Here is a 20182-nt window from a genome sequence, read left to right as displayed (position 1 = left end):
GGGGAAGGTGGGACCTGTACAGACTGGATGGGTTGCACCTGAACCCGAGGGAGAGCAATATCCTTGCAGGTAGGTTTGCTAGCATGGTTCGGGAGGGTTTAAACTAATTTTCAAGGGGAATGATAAGAGGTATACAAGATAATAAGAGGAATAGATAGAGTGGATAGCCAGCACCTCTTCCTCAGGGCACCACTGCTCAATACAAGAGGACATGGCTTTAAGGTAAAGGGTGGAAAGTTCGAGGGGGATATTAGAGGAAGGTTTTTTTTATTCAGAGAGTGGCTGGTGCATGGAATGCACTGCCTGAGTCAGTGGTGGAGGCAGATACACTCGTGAAGTTTAAGAGACCACTAGGCAGGTATATGGAGGAATTTAAGGTGGGGGGTTATATGGGAGGCAGGATTTGAGGGTCGGCACAACATTGTGGGCCGAAGGGCCTGTAATATGCTGTACTATTCTATGTTCTATGTTCTAAAGCTAACAGAAAGTTACAAATCCATGTTCAGGGGACTGAATGCAAAAGTTATTATGCTTCACTTATACATGATATTGAGACCACATTTGGAGAACTGTGCATAGTATTCATCTTCTCATTTGATGATTCTGTTGCAATGAAAGCACTTCAGATAAGATTTCCTGGAGTGAAAAATGGAAGGCTGGATAACTTTATAAAAGTTGGACAGGTTAAATTTGCATCCACTGAAGAGTAGAAGAGTGAAAACACTTGACTGAAACATACAAGTTCCTGAGGGGTTCTGATAGAACATAGAACATAGAATAGTACAGCACAATACAGGCCCTTCGGCCCACAATGTTGCGTCGACCCTCAAACCCTGCCTCCCATATAAGCCCCCACCTTAGATTCCTCCATGGAAAGGAAGTTTCCTATTATACCATAACCTTGAATTAGGGATCATTGTTTCACTCAGAGGCAGGCCATTTAAGATAGAAATGAGGCAAAATATTTTCCCGTGAGGAATCTCCTTCAAAGGGTGGTGGAAACAAGTTTCCGAACATTTTTCAGAAGGAGTTAGATGGAGTCCAGATAAGCAATAGGTAATGGGGTTACTGCTGCTCGACTGGAATATGCGATTGAGATCAGTCATGAGCTTGTTAAATAGTGTAACTGGCTTAAGGGGCCAAGCGTAGTGTATCTAAGTTTGCTGATGATACTATATCAAGTGGAAAAGCAAATTGTGCAGAAGATACAGTGAGTCTGCAGAGATATAGATACGTTAAGTGAATGGGCAAGGGTCTGGCAGATGGAGTACAGTCTTCGATAAATGTGAAATCATCCACGTTGGAAGGAAAAATGAAACAGCAGATTATTACTTAAATGATAAAAAATTGTAGCATGCTGCTGTGCAGAGGGACTTGGGAGTGCTTGTACTTGGATCACAAAAGGTCGGTTTGCAGGTGCAGCAAGCTGTCAAGAAGGCAAATAGAATGTTGGCCTTCATTGCTAGATGGATTGAATTTAAGAGCAGGGAGGTTATGCTGCAACTGTACAGGGTACTGGTGAGGCCAGTCCTAGAGTACTGTGTGCAGTTCTGGTCTCCTTACTTGAAGGAGGATATACTAACTTTGGAGGCAGTGCAGAGGAGATTACAGAGATGAATGGGTTAGACTATGGAGAGAGATTGAGTCACCCAGGACTGTATTTGCTAGAATTCAGAAGAATGATAGAAACATATAAAATTATGAAAGGGATAGGTAAGATAGAGGCAGGAAAGTTGTTCCCACTGGGAGGTGAGACTAGAACTAGGGGACATAGCCTCAAGATTTGGGGGAGTAGATTTAGGACAGAGATGAGGAGGAAATGGTTTCCCTAGACAGTAGTGAATCTGTGGTATTCTCTGCCCAATGATGTAGTGGAGGCTACCTCAGTAAAAATATTTAGAACAAGGTTGGGTAGATTTTTGCATAGTAGGGGAATTAAGAGTTATGGGGAAAAGGCAGGTAGGTGGAGATGAGTCTATGGACAGATCAGCCATGATCTTATTGAATGGCGGAGCAGGCTTGACAGACCAGATGGCCTACTCCTGCTCCTGTTTCTTATGTTCTTATGAGTGGCCTATTCCTGTGTCTGAATCATATGTTCCATGTTTCAAGATAAATGCAAACATGGACTGCGTTATAGTCTATACCTGTTATCTCTGCAGCAGTTTTTAAGCTTGTGTTTTGCTTGTGAAGTGTATAATTTCAGTGTTTACATTTCAAACTTAACTCAAATGCAGAGGGCAAGGAGAAGGTCGAGGGTCCAGGGCCACTGGTTTAATGGCCAGATTACAAATTCAAACACAAGGAGAAATGAAGACACCTGGTGTTTATAAGCAGAAACTCAGGACAATTTGAGTACATTGCCTGAAGAGCAATGTAGGTTTTACTAAGAGACTTCAGGTTCTAAGTTTAATTATTATTCAACCATACATGAGTATAGCCAAATGAAACAACGTCCCTCCAGGGCCAAGGTGCAAAACACATTATCAACAGCACACAACACACTGCACATAGAACATAGCACAAATGGCACTTATAGTTATGATTTCAGAAAAACATAGTCACAAAGAAAAAATATAGCCCAAGTCCCTGATTATTCAGCTTGCTCTTCCACCGAGCAAACACCGGAGGGTAGAACCAAGCAAGCACAGAACAGATTCCAGCGTGCCTGCAGCAGGCTCTCTCACGCTGTCTCGGCATCACCTTCCCTGGACAACTACAACAGGCAACCTCTGGCCTATGCCTAGCCCTCACCACAATCAAGGCACACTGCTCCCCTGCTGCCCGCCTTACCAATGAATCAGCAAACCAGACCTGCAGTATTCTACATTACTAATGTCCAACAGGGTCTTGTAATCACAATAAAAATGTCCAAGACAATCACTCACGTCTTTTTTTTGGACCGCGCACCATTCAACGGTTCAGAACAAGTCAAGGCGACAACCCAACAAGGGTGCACAATAAGTCCGGTTCCATCACTATTGAGCAACTTGCTTATGGGATAGTCTTGTATGAATTGACGTTCTAAGTATTCAGCAGTACCTTGTGATCATTAAAACAAAAAAATGAAGAAATACACTTTTGATTGGACCCAGCGTGGCTGCTGCATCCTAACACACTGCCATCTTCCTGGGAAAAAAATCTTACAACAGTGACACGAGTGCTGATGAATCAGACACACCTGACTAAAAGCCTGTATTTGCTGAACATTACCAAGATGTTATTCCAATATTCTGCCTTTGTTTTGCTTTTCTTGACAATTTAATTATTCAAAGACAATTTACTATTTTCCCTAAAGCAATATCAATGTATTATGCACCTCATTACCTTTATCAATGGCAGATCTGGTATCTACCTTTCGTGGTCTGTAGACAGAATTTGCATTTGGATACTTTAGCTGTTGAACCAGTTCTGAATCAAAGGCTTGAACACTATGTCCAAGGAAGACCTTGGCAATGATCAGTTGACCTAAAAGTAAAGTCGTAGAACTGAATTTCAATAACTTGTGAAAAATAGTATGCTCTATGTTCAATCATGTTTAGTAACTATATAAATTAGCAGTAATATGGATTTTTTGAAAAATGATTAAAATGACTGATTCCCTCCACTTCCTTCCAAAATCCTCACTGTGATGATTTCTTTGATGATCCCAAGGGAAGTCAAGCAAGGAAATCAGTGTTGTTCTAATTAGGTGACAGCACTCTTCCATTACTAGTTGAAAGGTCAATCAATGTAAACTGCAAGCCATGCTCAAAAATGGTGTGCATAACAGACCTCAGAATATCCAAAAGCTGATAATTATACCTGAACCTAATGGGAGAACAAAGTTCAAAGTAACTGCATTTCATCAAGGTACGTAGTCTGTGCTCAGCTTCCTGGCATCACATCAGGCTTTCTTAACCTCTCAATTCAAGCAAATTGATGGTTTCTGGAGAGAGACATTAGGAACTATAGATCAACAAGGTCTCTAATTTTGCAAACCAATGCTTCCTGTCTGGAACGATAAGGAAGAATTGTTCAGTACAAGACTCTGGAAGCGTACGAATTCGGCAGATATTTTCATCTGCCACTAATTGATCTTCCAAGACCTGTGTCCATTTTGTTCATAAAGAAGTACAGTGGCATGTAAAAGTTTGGGCACCCCGGTCAAAATTTCTGTTACTGTGAATAGTTAAGTAAGTAGAAGATGAACTGATCTCCGAAAGTCATAAAGTTAAAGATGAAACATTCTTTTCAACATTTTAAGCAAGATTAGTGTATTATTTTTGTTTTGTATAATTTTAGAGTGAAAAAAGGAAAGGAGCACCATGCAAAAGTTTGGGCACCCCAAGAGATTTGAACTCTCAGATAACTTTTACCAAGGTCTCAGGCCTTAATTAGCTTGTTAGGGCTATGGCTTGTTCACAGTCATCATTAGGAAAGGCCAGGTGATGCAAATTTCAAAGCTTTATAAATAACCTGACTCCTCAAACCTTGTCCCAACAATCAGTAGCCATGGGCTCCTCTAAGCAGCTGCTCAGCGCTCTGAAAATTAAAATAAATGACGCCCACAAAGCAGGAGAAGATAGCAAAGCATTTTCAGGTAGCCATTTCCTCAGTTCGTAATGTAATTAAGAAATGGCAGTTAACAGGAATGGTGGAGGTCAAGTTGAGGTCTGGAAGACCAAGAAAACTTTCTGAGAGAACTGCTCAAAGGCAAATCAAAACCCCCGTTTGACTGCAAAAGACCTTCAGGAAGATTTAGCAGACTCTGGAGTGGTGGTGCACTGTTCTACTGTGCAGCGACACCTGCACAAATATGACCTTCATGGAAGAGTCATCAGAAGAAAACCTTTCCTGCGTCCTCAGCACAAAATTCAGCATCAGAAGTTTGCAAAGGAACATCTAAACGAGCCTGATGCATTTTGGAAACAAGTCCTGTGGACTGATGAAGTTAAAATAGAACTTCTTGGCTGCAATGAGCAAAGGCATGTTTGGAGAAAAAAGGGTGCAGAATTTCATGAAAAAAACCCCTCTCCAACTGTTCAGCACAGGGATGGATCGATCATGCTTTGGGCTTGTATTGCAGCCAGTGGCACGGGGAACATTTCACTGGTAGAGGGAAGAATGAATTCAATTAAATACCAGCAAATTCTGGAAACAAACATCACACTGTCTGTAAAAAAAGCTGAAGATGAAAAGAGGATGGCTTCTACAACAGGATAATGACCTTAAGCACACCTCAAAATCCACAATGGACTACCTCAAAAGGTGCAAGCTGAAGGTTTTGCCATGGCCCTCAAGTCCCCCGACCTAAACATCATCGAAAATCTGTGGATAGACCTCAAAAGAGCAGTGCATGCAAGACGGCCTAAGAATCTCACAGAACTAGAAGATTTTTGCAAGGAAGAATGGGTGAAAATCCCCCAAACAAGAATTGAAAGACTCTTAGCTGGCTACAGAAAGTGTTTACAAGCTGTGATACTTGCCAAAGGGGGTGTTACTAAGTACTGACTATGCAGGGTGCCCAAACTTTTGCTTCAGGCCCTTTTCCTTTTTTGTTATTTTGAAACTGTAAAAGATGGAAATAAAAAAGTAATCTTGCTTAAAATATTAAAGAAATGTGTCATCTTTAACTTCATGCCTTTTGGAAATCAGGTCATCTTTTACTTGCTTAGCTATTCACAGTAACAGAAATATTGACCGGGGTGCCCAAACGTTTGCATGCCACTGTAAATATGGGAATTTCCAAGCCTATCTTTGTAAATTTTTTTTACTCAATTTATGGAAGAAGTTGTTTCCGTTTCTTTATCATATTAACTCGAGAATTTTATTAGTCTTTTAATTTAAAAAAAGTAGATTTTATTTCCAACCGAACATCCATATGTGCAATCAGGGCACAATTTCAGATCTTTCAGGTAGCACAAGACTTGGCAGTAACAGCAAAGAAATCTACTCTTACATCATAAAGAATTGTGAACTAACTCTATTAACAGAGCCATGCAAATGTAATACAAGGTCAACTTGTGACCCCCTTAAAATCATCAAAATTTGAAGCAGAAATAGACTATTGGATTTGCATTTGGAATATTGTGAGCAATTTTGGGCCCTGTATCTTGGGAAGGATGTGCTGACCCTGGAGAAGGCTCAGAGAAGGTTCACAAGAATAATACCAGAAATGAAAGGCGTAACATATGAGGAGTGTTGGATAGTTCTGGGCCTGTACTTGATGGATTTCAGAAGCCCGAAAGGGATCTCATTGAAAACTACGGAATGCAGCAAGGCCTGGATAAAATCGATGTAGAATGGATGGTTCCATTAGTAGGAAAGTTTAAGATCTCAGGGCACAGCCTCAGAATAAAAGTCAGAAAAAAATTACTTCCTTTTAAAACTGAGAGGAGTGTTTTTTCAGCTAAACAGTGATGAATCTATGGAATTTGTTGCCACAGAACACCGTGCAAGCTAAGTTATTGAGTGAATTTAAGGAAATGATTAATAGGTTCTTGATTGGTAAAGGAGTTAAAGGATACAGGGAGAAAGCGGAAGAATGAGGTTGAGAAAAAAAACAGCCGACTCAATAGGTGGAACGACCTAATTCTACTCTTATCTCTTATGGTCCTGTGGTCTAACTGGCTCTTTGAGAAGGCTGTGCCATCTATCAAGATCATGACTGATCTTCTACCTTAGTGCCATTTTGCTTTCCTCATAATGCACTTTGCACATATCTATTTGTTCCCTTAATATCCAGAAATTTACCTATCTCTGTCTTAAGTCAATGACTGAGCTTCCATAGCTCAATCATTGATTCACCATCCTCTGAGTAAAGAAATTTCTCTTCAACTCAGTGCTAAAAATGGTCCTGACGAAGGGATCCGGCCCGAAACATCGACTCATCGTTTCCACGGATGCTGCCCGACCTGCTGAGTTCCTCCAGCGTGTTGTGAGTGTTGCTTTGACCCCAGCATCTGTAGATTATTTTGTGTTAAAAATGGTATGCCTCTTCTTCTGAGACTGTGAACCTAAGTTTCAAGCTACTCAGCCAGTGGAAACAGCCAGCTGCACCCACATGTTCAAAACTGACAAAATATTTAATGTCCAAGTGTGCCATGACACAACCAACAACTCTGTAACTGTGCAAGATGTTCATAGAGATATAGAACAGACATGTGTATTCCATGCTTAACTATATCTTTGCTTTGATTGCCACTGTTTTAAAAAATAATCCATATGTCAAACAACAGGAATTCTGCAGATGCTGGAAATTCAAGCAACACACATCAAAGTTGCTGGTGAACGCAGCAGGCCAGGCAGCATCTCTAGGAAGAGGTGCAGTTGACGTTTCAGGCCGAGACCCTTCATCAGGACTAACTGAAGGAAGAGTGAGTAAGAGATTTGAAAGTTGGAGGGGGAGGGGGAGATCCAAAATGATAGGAGAAGACAGGAGGGGGAGGGATCCATATGTCTGTTTCTTTATTCGACTCCTTTGGAAGTACTCGACTGAAAAAAAATGGCAGAGTACTTGGACTAACGAAATTAAGTCCCACTGTCTGCCGAAAAGACTAGATTATTTACACATGGTGTTTTATGTCAATATACAGTTAGATGGTTTTCACCTGCATTTCTGAGTTGAAAAGTCCTGGCGCAAGTGTGTTCCCATCTAAAATGTTAGTTTGAAAATCTATTCAACCTCACTTTCCACCTGTTTGAAGTGAATCCCACTGATTTGAAATTCCAATACAACTATAAAGCCACATTTACTTTTCAAATTGTGCTTGACAACATGCAATGTTATTCAAAATTCTGACTTTGAGACTTAGTGATATTTTGTCAAATGGCAGTCAGAAGGAGGAGGTGGGGGTAAGCTATGGTTCTGTTTGTTCATGCCAAGGAAAGACGGGGGATGTACAATAACATTACAATATATTAAAGCGGAACATTATTAATATCTAAGGACATCTTATTTTTAAGATAAAAACTTTCAGCCAATGTAGTTCAAGAAAGGGTGGGCCTGGTCATCAGCAAGTATTACTGCCAGTTATTACAGAAATTTTGATCTGTTATATAATAAATAAAGACTGAGATAGACTGGAATTAGGGGAGGATGGCAAGTTATGCCTCAGCAGGTTACAGTTGTATTCAGAACAACAATATATGCGGCTCACCTTGTAGAATGAAGCAGTAAACAGAAATGGAGGGATTTTATAGATTTCTAAAATCTCTCAGACTCATGCAAATAAATTTCATTAAAGAGTAAGCAGATTTGTTCGGTTGCTGTTTGTTAAAACCCTAGTCAGGACATCTTCACAACTGACAGCAACGTAATACTTGTCTAGCAGAAGATAGTAAAGGAATACAGTAGGTATGTCAGATGAAATTCATCACTGAAAAGAATGGGGTAACAAATTTTGTTTGGACAAATAAAGAGAGCTATTATGTAATAAATAAAATTAGAAGTTTAAAGATTTTCATGCAAAAATCTTTATAAGTGCAAAAATTAGTAGCTGAACATTTCAATTGTTGAAAACTAGTTCAATATTTGCAAGATATTGTGTCCAATTCTGGTCATTACAAATTTGGATAAATGTGAATGTTTTGCAAAGGATAAAGAAGGCACTTACCAGATTAGATCCAAAGATAATATAACATGGAGAGAATGGAGACATTAAAGTGTTCTCCATAGAACAAAGATGACCAAGGGGAAATTAATTAATGTTTATAAATGTAAAGGATTGAGATAGTATAAATGAAGAGGAGTTGTTTCTAAAGATCAGAAACAAAAATATTGATTCACATGATGGTAAAGGTGATATGAGGAAGAAAACCACTTCTAGAGAATGAGTGGAGTCAAACTCAAAAACAATTGCCAGAAAAGCTAATTGGATGAAAATTAGAAGGAGCAAAAGGCAGTAAGGGCACGAGGGAAAATGCGGCAGTCGGACGAACCACCCTTCACAAGAGTTGATAAAAGCTCAAAAGGTTGAAAGATCTCCAGTTGTGATTCAATTTTTAGTAGACTCCAGTATACCATATTATTCTTGTTTTTCATATTTTGTGAAAACAATACTTAAAAGCATAAGGAAAAATATCAAAATCCTTTACACCAGATTCTTTTACCATATCTGAAAGGTACTGGATCAATTAAGCTAGTATTCCAGGTTTCTGCTTGTTGCTGCAGGTATTCTATTCTGGGCTGTTCACATAAACTCATACTGTTGCAGAGAGGAACTGCCTCATCACGACCTAGAAACTGTGAAGACATGCAATAACATATGGATTAGTTAAATTCATTGTGTGGTACATTTGTAGTTCCTTGTATTATGAACATATAAGCAACTTTCAGAACAGATCAATTATATTTCTAAATTGGCGATTGTTCCAGAAAACTAAAAGTTAAGGATATTAAGGAGAAAAACATGGCAATATACAAACCATTAATTGTAAAATAGTACTGAAAACTCTGAAAACATCAAAAGTATTTGAGATAAACTTAAAATTTCAATTGCTTGATTAGTTTATTTTACTTGGGGAAATACAAGCGGATGGATGATCAGATATCAAACACGTATACCCTCCAGTAATTTATCACGAACAAAACAAGTTTGCAGAATACTTGAACAGGCTAAAAACCCAAGTTTCCAGGGACAAATGAACAAAATCCTAGGATACTATAATAAACAAGGGATGAGATTTTGCAACACTCCTAACAATTTGGAGGAATTTAAGTATCAGTCATGTAATTTTGTCAATGATCTATCATGTTATTGGATATTTTTAGTCATGATAGAACAATGATATAAAAAAAGAAAGCACTCATAAAAATAACCCAGATTCATATGATAAATAACAGCCCCACAACAGATACATGGGGGTGAGATCTTTCAATTTAAATAAATCATTCTCTGGACTACTTTTCAACAGCATCTGATATTAATAGATCTTCATGCATAACTTCTGAGGTCAGGTATAGAAAATATACCTCGAGGTCTTGTTGGAAACAAATAGACCATCCAATTCCATCTAAGCAATCAGATAGCAATGGGCACTTCTTAACGGCTTTGGACTCACTAGAATCTAAAGGAGCAAGAGATGATCTCTGTGAGATATGGACAATTTGAAAGAGTAGTTAGTATGATACAGTTTCCTCAACTGCACAATCAAGAACAAGAAGGCATAGTCATAGGATAAAGCCTTGACCACTTGGGACAGAGATGATGATGAATTTCTTTACGCAGGAGCTGTAAATGTTAATGGTTCTCTATCCCATAGGGCTATGGATATCCAGTTAAGTATACAGGAAGATGAAATTCAATGATTTTTGGGCATAACAGAATAATGTGATCCAAGAATTCAGTGGGACAGTGTACTTGGGATAGAGGATCAGCTACAATCATACGGAGTAATAAAAGAAGTTCAAAGGAATTGTATTGTCAATTGCTTCTTCCATTTCTCATATTCTTAATTGATATTTACTTGGAATTTGGGATATTTAAATTTATAAATTTGAATTATAATACTTGTATTGTGCCTATATTTGTACTGGCATTTTGCTAGATTTAAAACTGTTGATAGTGGTGAACTAGGCTTACCCAAAAAGCAACACACAAAACCCAGAACTCAGCGAACTCAGAAAATAGACACTGGACATTTCGGATTGAGACCATTCATCAGGACTAGAAAGAAAGAGGGAAGATAGCCATTATACCCAGAAAAATAGCCAGTATAACCAGCAAGAGCTGGTGAGTAACAGGTGGATCCAGGTGAGGGGAGTAATAGGCAGGTGAGAGAAAGGGAGTATTCTCCAATGTGACAGACTTCATCAAGCACCTTCACTCTGTCTGCTGTACCAGCTGGGATCTCCTAGTGGCCAACCATTTTGATTCCACTTCCCATTCGCACACTGCCATGTCTAGCCACAGCCTCCTCTTATGCCAAGTTTATGCTCATATTCTGCCTTAGTAGTCTCCAACCCAAAGACATGGACATCAATTTCTCCAGCTTCCAGTAATCATCCCCTCTGCCCTGACCACCTCACACCCACCTTAACCTACTACTGGTCCCCATTACCCCATATTTCTCCTCTCCACCCTCTCAATATGCCCATCACTCACACTTACCTCCCTCCAGTACCTCCCATGAAACACCTTCCTGTATTCCACGGTTCAGTTCCCTCCTATCAAATGCCATTTTCTTCAGCCCTTTGTTACTTCCACTAACCACCTCCCAGCTTCTATCATTTCAACTCTCACCCTCCCTCAGCTGCCTACCGTGCCCCTCACCTCGATCTACCCAACAGCTCTTGCACAATCCCTTTCCCCTTATTTTTATTTTGGGTATCTTCCCTCTTCCTTTCCAGTCCTGATGTGGGGTCTTGACCAAAACATCAACCATCCGTTTCCCTCTACCTGCCTGACCCGCTGAGTTCCTCCAGCTTTATGCATTTTGCTCCAGACTTCCAGCATTACAATCTTTTCTGTCTCTAATTATGGTAAAACTAGGATTAAGAATTGATTTTTCATGACAGTGAGATCTTAAACTCATTTGTCAAATATTACAGAATCCCTCCAGAATAGTTAATGCAGTCAAATCTTTTCTTTGTACATTCCATTGATCTGGGCTATCCAATTTTATGTGACAGTATAACATTTGTTGGCTGCACATTACCCTTTATGTACCTATGTTGGGTTTTGGGGACCAACATAAGCGTGAAACTGCTAGAGTGATGTCCTTGACCTGGCAATTCACCCTTTAGTTTAATACGGTATCCCAAAAGTAGACTACGTAAAAATGGAGACATCATGACTGATGTGTTATGCATGAGTACGCATCAGCTGAGAGAAGAAGTGCCTCTGGCTGCTTACAGCTCTGTGCTGATATGGGATGCTGGACAAGTAACATGCATGCACTCAATAGCGCTCTATACTACGCTATTGTCATGAGGCTGCAAGATTTTGTGAATAAAACATGCGAGGGTCATTTTATGTGCCTAACAAAAGCCACAGCCTTTTACTTCCATTACGAACAAATCAAAAGCAGTTGCCTTACACTGACATAATTATGTCAGACACCATTCTCTTAAAGTGAACACAACAACTTAATGATGGTGCTTATGAATTATGTAGAACAGTTTCTATTATGGACCATTGTTAACCATTACATTACCCGACAAGGTCTCCTTTTCACTCAGCAGAGAAAAAATGAAATATACTCAACTCTATTGGACTAAAAAGTACCTGTACCAGATAAAAGGAAAAATATAGTATGCCAGATAATACAGCTATGAATGTAGTAATAAAACTTGAAGATACTCAACAGATCAGGCAGCATCTGTAGAGAGAGAAAAACAGAGATAATGGTTGTTCAAGAAATAAGGTAACCAAGTGGAGATGATTTGGAGGACATTCATATTACCAGGAAGGAGGTTTGCAGGTGGATAATTCCCCAGGGCCTCACCAACTGTATCCTCTGAGTTTGTGGGAGTCTAGAAAGGAAACTACAGAGCCCTTTGTGGATATAGTTGCTTCATTTTTAGCCACTGGTTAAGTTCCCAAAGACTGGAAGGTCGCTACTTTAATTGTTTGAAAGGTAGCAAGTATAAGCCAGTAAACTACAAGCTGGATAGCAGTAATGGGAAAGTTACTAGAGGAAATTCTGGGGGACAGGATCTACCAGTATTTGGATAGATAAAGTCTGATTAGGTGCAGTGAGCTTGGCTTTCTGTGTGGAAAGCTGTGCTCAATGAATCTTTTGGAGTTCTTTTAAAGAGGTAACCAAAAGGAAAGATGTGGGTAAAGAAGTAGATGTTGTCTGTTTGGGCTTTAGCAAGGCCTTTAATAAGACCCCATATGGTTGGCCAGTCTGGAAGGTTGGGTCCTGTGAAATCTAAGGAAAGGGTGTTAGGTGGATTCACTGTTGGCTCAGATGTAGGAAGTAGAGGGTGATGATTGTATCTTAGACTGGAGGCCAGTGATTATTGACATGCAGCAAGGGTCAGTTGTTATTCTTCATTTATACAAATGATTTGATTGCTAACACACAAGGCTTAATCCATAAGTTTACGGATGACACAAAATTAGCAAGTGTTGATGATCGTCAAGAAGGTTGTCGTAGATGACAGGGAGATCTTGATCAGTTAGGGAAGTGGGCTGAGGAGTGGCAAATGGATTGAATACAGACAAGTATGAGGTGATGCATTTTGGAAAGTCAAACCAGGCAGGGACTTGTACTGTGAATGGCACTACAGTATGTAATAAAAAAGAGGGATTAAGGAGTACAAGGGCATAGTTTGTTGAAAGTGGTGTAACAGGTAGATAGGGTAGTGAGAAAGGCATTTAGCACACTGACCTTTATAGCTTAGGCATGGAGTATAGGAGCTGCAACATTATGTGCAGTTGTACAAGTCATTGATGAGGCCACATTTGAAGAATAGTGTACAGTTTTGGTCACCCATTTATAGGAAATATGTACTTAAAAACTTGAAAGAGTACAGGAAATATTTATGATAATGTTGCCAGGCTAGAGGGCCTGAGATTTAGGGAGAGGTTAGGCAGGCTGGCTTTCTACTCCTTGATGAAGGACAATGAGGGGCGACCTTATAAAAACATTTAAAATTATTATAAGTATAAATAAGGTGGACGATAACTGTCTTTTCCATGTTTTGGGAGACCCAAATAGGGACCATAGATTTAGGGTGCAAGGAAAAGATTTAAAAGAGACTGAAGAGCAACTTTTTCCATGCAGAAGTTGCTGAGTATATGGAGTGAGCTGTCAGAAGAAGTGTTTGAGGCAGGTAAATTGTATCATTTAAGAAGCATTTGGATAGAAGGGCATAGAAGGGTGGGAAGTTAGAGAGATATAGACCAAATGCAAGAAATTGGAGCTAGCTGGCTGAGAAAGGACTAGTAGGACTGGAGGGTCATTATTTGTACTGTATTGCTCTCTGACTCAAACCAAAACATCAATTCTGTTTCTCTCTCCATAGATGGAGCCATTTATTACCAACATTTTCTGTTTTAATTTTGAATTCCAGTGTCTGCAGTTTTTTTTTGCCTTTAGATTAATGAATTAATGTAGTAAAATGCAGACATTGCAAATTGCCTATAGTGCCAGCCTGGAACAAGCTTGATGCATAAAAATTTAATGGGTATAATGTATAGATGAGTCAGTCAGTCAGTCAGTGGGTGCCATCCCGAATCCATGGTTGGCGGCTATGCACCTCCATCTTCTTCGATCTTGTGACAGCACCAAGTACAGCCTCTCCTCCAGTTTGTTCTCACTGGCTGCCTTGGCACCACCTGCCGCCACCGCCAAACTCGAGCTCGAGGCCGTGTTGGTCTCCAACCGCAGTCGCTTCTTCGAGCTCCTTAGGCGGAGGCCTTGGGCAGGTCCAGGCACACGGTGCGGCGCCCAAGTTCATCATGTCTCTTCTAACTAGGTGCATAGCATACGATTCGTAGATATGTGGTGAGGGTTTAATCTCTTCCACGGAAGATGGCCGTTGGCTCAGAAGGAGCTCATCCACCCTTTGTCGGGTCTTATTTTTTTCAGTCCTGCTAGGTGTCCTCACATCCTCCTCACCATACTAAGTCCAGTGGGGGAGCCGGCACAAGTCGCCGACCACTCAACCACGGCCCCCAGCTGAACGCTGGGCACCCGCCCCCCCCACCAAATCTCTCCGAGCGTCCGGCACCCGACCGAAAACAATGGATGAGTGGTGGAATTCTAATGATAATTATTGATCTGCTTCAGAAACTAAAGGGTGACTTGGTGTAATGGACAAGCACACAAGTTGGTAGCTTGCAATCAGTGATTACAAAAAAAAATCTGGTTGATTGTAGAAAAGACCGCCAATACAAGCTTGAGAATGACACAAAGGCAGGAGACACCATAGAAATATAGGTCGAAGCATTAGTTTACAGGGAATTATTAATATATGGCCAAAATTACAGAAAAATATATCAATGCAGGAAAATACGAGACGTTTTGTAACTAAAGAGGATAAATCAGATACATTCTAAACGGCGAAACAATGCAGATCCTACACCATCAAACAAAAAGTGTAAAATAGTCATAAATACTGACAGGTTACTGGTCTTTATATGTCAAGAACAGTGCAAAGCCTTAGTTAGACTACACCAGGAATCCAAACAGCAATTCTAGGAACCAAATATGAGAACAATAAATGACACTTGAGTTGCTATAGTGCTATCCGAACTCAATAAGGCTAAAGTCAAAGAAGAGATTACATGGAGTTCTGATGGAAGGTAATTGGGACCTTGTTTTAAAATGTACTGAGTGGGACCAAGGTTAGTTCTGTGAGGTTAACAGTTGAGAAGAAAGGACAAGCTGACATATATTTGACCTCCTCAATAATCACATTAATGGCTACTTATTGCATAATTTAAATTGCAAGAGGGTTGACATTTATGAGATCAGGGCCAGGAGAGGGGAGAAGATCCAGGTAATACTGCGAGGAGCAATGAGTAATTCCATGCTTGATGAAATTGCATCAGGCACACACGGACAAATTGTAACTACAATTTCTCAGTCAAATTCCTGGACTGATGTGGCTTGATAGACAAATGGTCAATAAACACATTCCACTCCAGAGATAAAAAATTCCAAAAATGTAATGCTGATAAAAATAGTGCCGTGTATCCAAATTTTGAGGTCAGCATGTTTCAGATAATCATGAGGATATCAAAATAGTGTTAAACAGAAAGAATAGAGTAAAAATAACCACATAAAACCACCTTCAAATGACAAACTAACCATTTGGCCCGAAAGTCTTTCTGGGATGCAATTCCCTTACGAGCAAGCATTCATCTGCAAGTTGTAGTGAACTGACATTTTAGTGACCCATTTAATTTAGTGAAATATTACATACTTTATACACTTCTGCTTTTTTGAAGCCATCCTCCAGAATACATAGAATTTCATTCTCTCCAGTGGATATTTCTGGATCAAATACATAAAACAGGTATTCCAGCATCTTCTTGTAGTTTCTAAATAAAAGCAGAAATTTTGATTTCAGGCCAGAAATGATTTAACTGATAGAACAGGATCATTCTGCACAATACAGAAAACATATACCAAACACTATGATGCCTGTTACCTAACAGTCACTAAATTTTGATCTTTCTAATTTAATTATATCAGCTTCTGTCTGGAAGTTAAGTATTTTGGGTATTCTTAAAATATTCATTGTGAAGCTTTCTTCCTTTCCAGTAGTTACCACTTTACAAGTCATACCAAAAGACTTCCTGCAGTGAACTAAAAATGTAAGAGAAGCAAGAAGCATGAAAAGAAGGGAGAAAGGAAAAAAAGCAAATGAAAAAGAAAGTGTGGCACAGCAGAATGTGGCAAGAAAGAAAGTAGTAATGAGTAAAAAATGATGACAGATAAGACAGCCCTTCTGTAGTTTGATATTAGAGAAGAAAAATGAGATTCACTTTCAGTAAAGATTGTTACTTATTCTGTTCTAAAGAAATGCTTATTGTCATAAATTCTGTGAAATTAGGGCATCAAATATATTTACAATGTAAGAAAAACTATAAGGCAGCAGAGGAATTCATCTTAATTTAGGCCTATTAATTTATTAATCAAAATGAATAGTAAGCATTCTTGTTTTTCTATATTACAAATTGCAACAGTTAATCAAAGTTACTTAATTGTTCGTAGGATGCTTTAAGGTGGTCTTTTTTCTTTCAATATTTTTATTGAGATGGTCTGAGAGTATAAATGGCACAATACAAATACAATTTCTTTCTTAAAAGTCTTACAATACAATTTGTTGCATTGTTCTCAAAACCGAACTGTTTTCATTATAAGTAAAAAGATACTCAAATTGGAACACATGAATTAAATAACTCACTCTGATTTATATGACGATCCTTCTTTGCTCAAAATGGAAAGGACCTTTTCTTCATATTTCAGCCTTAGAATTCGATTATGAACTCTGATTATACGATTTATTTTTAACCCTGTCACTCCAAGTCTTTTGAAATCCCATGCACAGAATCGTGATAGGATTACGTCATAGCAAGAGGTGAACCTGTCATAAGGAGGAATAATTGATTCATTTATAACTAAATTCCTTGAATGAGTTACGGATCCACGTTTCCTCATGAAGACTGCAAATAGTTTTAAAACTGTGCGACAATAATGATGACCTTAACCATGCAATACAAAACTATCTTAAATCTTAATTTTAAATAAAGTTTTTGAAAATCTAGGAAAAATAAAATTCTTCTCTGCTCTAAATATGAGAACCTTCCCTGAGTTATCATAAATAATACATATACATATCTGCATCACAAACTTCGCTCCAATTAATCCATAACTATATCACCAAAGTGGTTTTCATTTTGTGCTAAGCATCCACTGAGTTTCACAAAGTATTCAGAAATTCACACACTGTTCTCACTATCTCTACCTCTTTCTGCAATTTAAAGCATGTTTGTTGTTTCACATTTCTAGCTTCCCTGAAGGGTCATTGACATAAAGCATTCATTCTTTTTTTTTCCTCCATGGACCTGCAGATCCACCAAACACTTAAGGACATTTCTTTAGATTCTTTTTCTCTTTGTGGAAATTGAATATAATTTGGGATTGTCAACTCCCATATATCAGTTTCACCCCTGGACTGATATTTTTGCTTCTTTTCACTTCTTGTCACCTTGACATTTCATCATCTATTCCTGGGCCCTACTGTTGCTTCCAGCAATCTATGCAATGCTCTCAGTCCAGCTTCATTATTTTCACTTCTCTCGAGTCTTCTCTTCCACAAAATTAACTAGTTTTTGTCCATGCTCCTAAACTACAGTTCACAAAGTCATTGGGATCCAAATTCTTTAATTAAATTTGAACAATTCCTTGATGCTCACCTTCTGGTTCCTTTCTCTCTTCTGTCATTACCGTTTAGAAAATTTTAAGTATGGATGGAAAATAAGTTGTCGACTTGATTGGAAAAAGCTCTGATGATCTTGGAGGATAACTTAAGGAACTTCCAGCCATATGTGGAATCCATAGAAAGGGTGCTGAGGAGATTTACAAGGATGTTGCCTGGATTGGGGAGCATGCCTTATGAAAACAGTTTGAGTGAACTCAGCCTTTTCTCCTTGGAGCGACGGAGGATGAGGGGTGACTTGATAGAGGTGTACAACATGATGAGAGGCATTGATCGTGTGGATAGTCAGAGGCTTTTCCCCAGGGCTGAATTGGCTAGAGAGTGGTGAGTGCATGGAATGGGCTGCCGGTGGCGGTGGTGGAGGCAGAGACGATAGGGTCTTTTAAGAGACTCCTGGATGGCTACGTGGAGCTTAGAAAAATAGAGGGCTATGGGTAAAGCCTACGTAGTTCCAAGGTAGGGACATGTTTGGCACAGCTTTGTGGGCTGAAGGGCCTGTATTGTGCTGTATGTTTTCTATGTTTCTATATGCAAGCTTGGAGAATGGAAGCAAAGGTCAGCCTTGAAGACCGACTCCACTGAGCACATTAATGTTTACCTGCACAGAATGGGTACCTAACGCAATCCTAATTGGACCTAATTTCTTATGCTGGTTTAGGTTGGGTTGGGCAATTACAAGTCGGCAGGTTTTGGTTGAATTCAGATTAACCATATTGGCTCCAATTTTAAATTCAAAACCCAACCAGATCTCTATTTTAAACGCAGCAGGCCAGACAGCATCTGTAGGAAGAGGTGCAGTTGACGTTTCAGGCCGATGAAGGGTCTCGGCCTGAAATGTCGACTGCACCTCTTCCTACAGATGCTGCCTGGCCTGCTGCGTTCACCAGCAACTTTGATGTGTGTTGCTTGAATTTCCAGCATCTGCAGAATTCCTGTTGTTTTTCTCTATTTTAAACACTGGTTTGGTCTCTCTTATTACTGTCACTTAATACTGCATTCTTTGTCATCCCTTCAGGATTTGGAAACTCTCTTTTCTTGTCTATCTAGGTGATCAGTATTACTTCAGGAAACTTGGGAGGCTACATTTGCCCATAATCACTTGTGGCTTCATAAGCCTGCAAAAAGTTCAGACTAACTTTCACCGTAGGATCTAGTTAAAAATCACCTTTGTAAAATATGGAGATTAACTTTAATCAGCAACTGCTGACTGGAACTGGTGCAAGCCACTCACAGAATTGGGTTTGATAGTGCACTGAAGCAATAAATCATAGCTAGCACAGGTTGGTTGCTAATAAGAAGTCTGTATGAATTTTGGGTTAGATAGGTGGAGATTAATAATTTTCAGTTTTTTAAAATTGGGGTGGGTATATCATTAAAGTCTCAAGAATCTTAAGGATGGGACATGAAGAATGATTTTCAAGGACCTGAATTTCCTTTTAGAATGGCAGATTTTTCATATTTTCCTGAATTTTGTTTTGTTTTTACAAAGAAAATGACAATAGCAGAACAGAATAGGAAAATTCCCATGGCCTCAACATGTATGATCCTGCTATAATTCCTGTTCAGAAAACTGCCACTTTTCTGAGTTTAGTTGAAAAACAAGGCATTGTCACTAGCAATACAACAGCCTACCTTGATGAAGTGTAGCAAACACACTTTCACATTTACATGAGTGGTTAGCAAATTCAAACAAACTTGCATAGCTTTATCTATTGCTGATAAAGTGGCAGTAGCAATATAAGCAGGAGCCTCACACACAAAATTGCTTAAGGAACTCAGCAGGCCAGGCAGCATTTGATGTGCACTGATGTAGTCCTGATGTACACTTCTTAGCAAGAGCCGCAACTGGAGAAGTTGCTGCCAAAACAGCTTCGTTCAGAATTTGTAAATTGAAAATTGATGGGGAGAGGAGGGTGTAGTGGGAGAGATACGGAAAATTAGAACTGCATTTTCTTATGTGACTCCATTGCTGAGTAATCTTACTTGGTACAAGAATGCTCTATTAATGCAAAAGGGAAAAAAATCAGCTTTGCTCTGGACAACAGCCGTGGAATCATTAGTCATTATCATAAGTCAAAAAAATTCAATAGCTTGTATATCAATAGAAGTTTCAACCAGAAGACTCCTGAAGAACTGTGGCCAAGCCAAGGAGAAAGGAACTAGCAAGTAGAAGATTCCTCTCCTCCATCACATCACAACAGAAAAGTGTCAGCAGTTGCAAAGGAGGTTCCTCATAAGATGCAAGCACTACCTTTGGGGCCTTAGCAAGGAGTTATGGCTGGTGCAATTTGCAGAACT

At 39.3% G+C, this 20182-nt stretch overlaps 1 protein-coding gene across 1 annotated transcript in view; it reads right to left on the bottom strand.

The window, feature by feature from the left end:
• lrrc9 (leucine rich repeat containing 9) overlaps nt 1-20182 on the bottom strand; it is a 121367-nt gene that overhangs the window by 71626 nt on the left and 29559 nt on the right. The window contains exons 11-14 of the mRNA XM_072238349.1: nt 16850-17029; nt 15863-15980; nt 9094-9226; nt 3328-3468 (exon numbers count right to left, since the gene is read on the bottom strand). Coding sequence (XP_072094450.1) covers nt 3328-3468; nt 9094-9226; nt 15863-15980; nt 16850-17029 — 572 coding nt within the window. The remainder of the gene's footprint in view (nt 1-3327; nt 3469-9093; nt 9227-15862; nt 15981-16849; nt 17030-20182) is intronic.

This window comes from Mobula birostris, chromosome 1 (assembly GCF_030028105.1).
Source record: "Mobula birostris isolate sMobBir1 chromosome 1, sMobBir1.hap1, whole genome shotgun sequence".
Lineage (NCBI taxonomy): Eukaryota > Metazoa > Chordata > Chondrichthyes > Myliobatiformes > Myliobatidae > Mobula > Mobula birostris.
The sequence above is the reverse complement of the archived record's forward strand: the minus strand, read 5'-3'. Positions and strand labels throughout refer to the sequence as shown.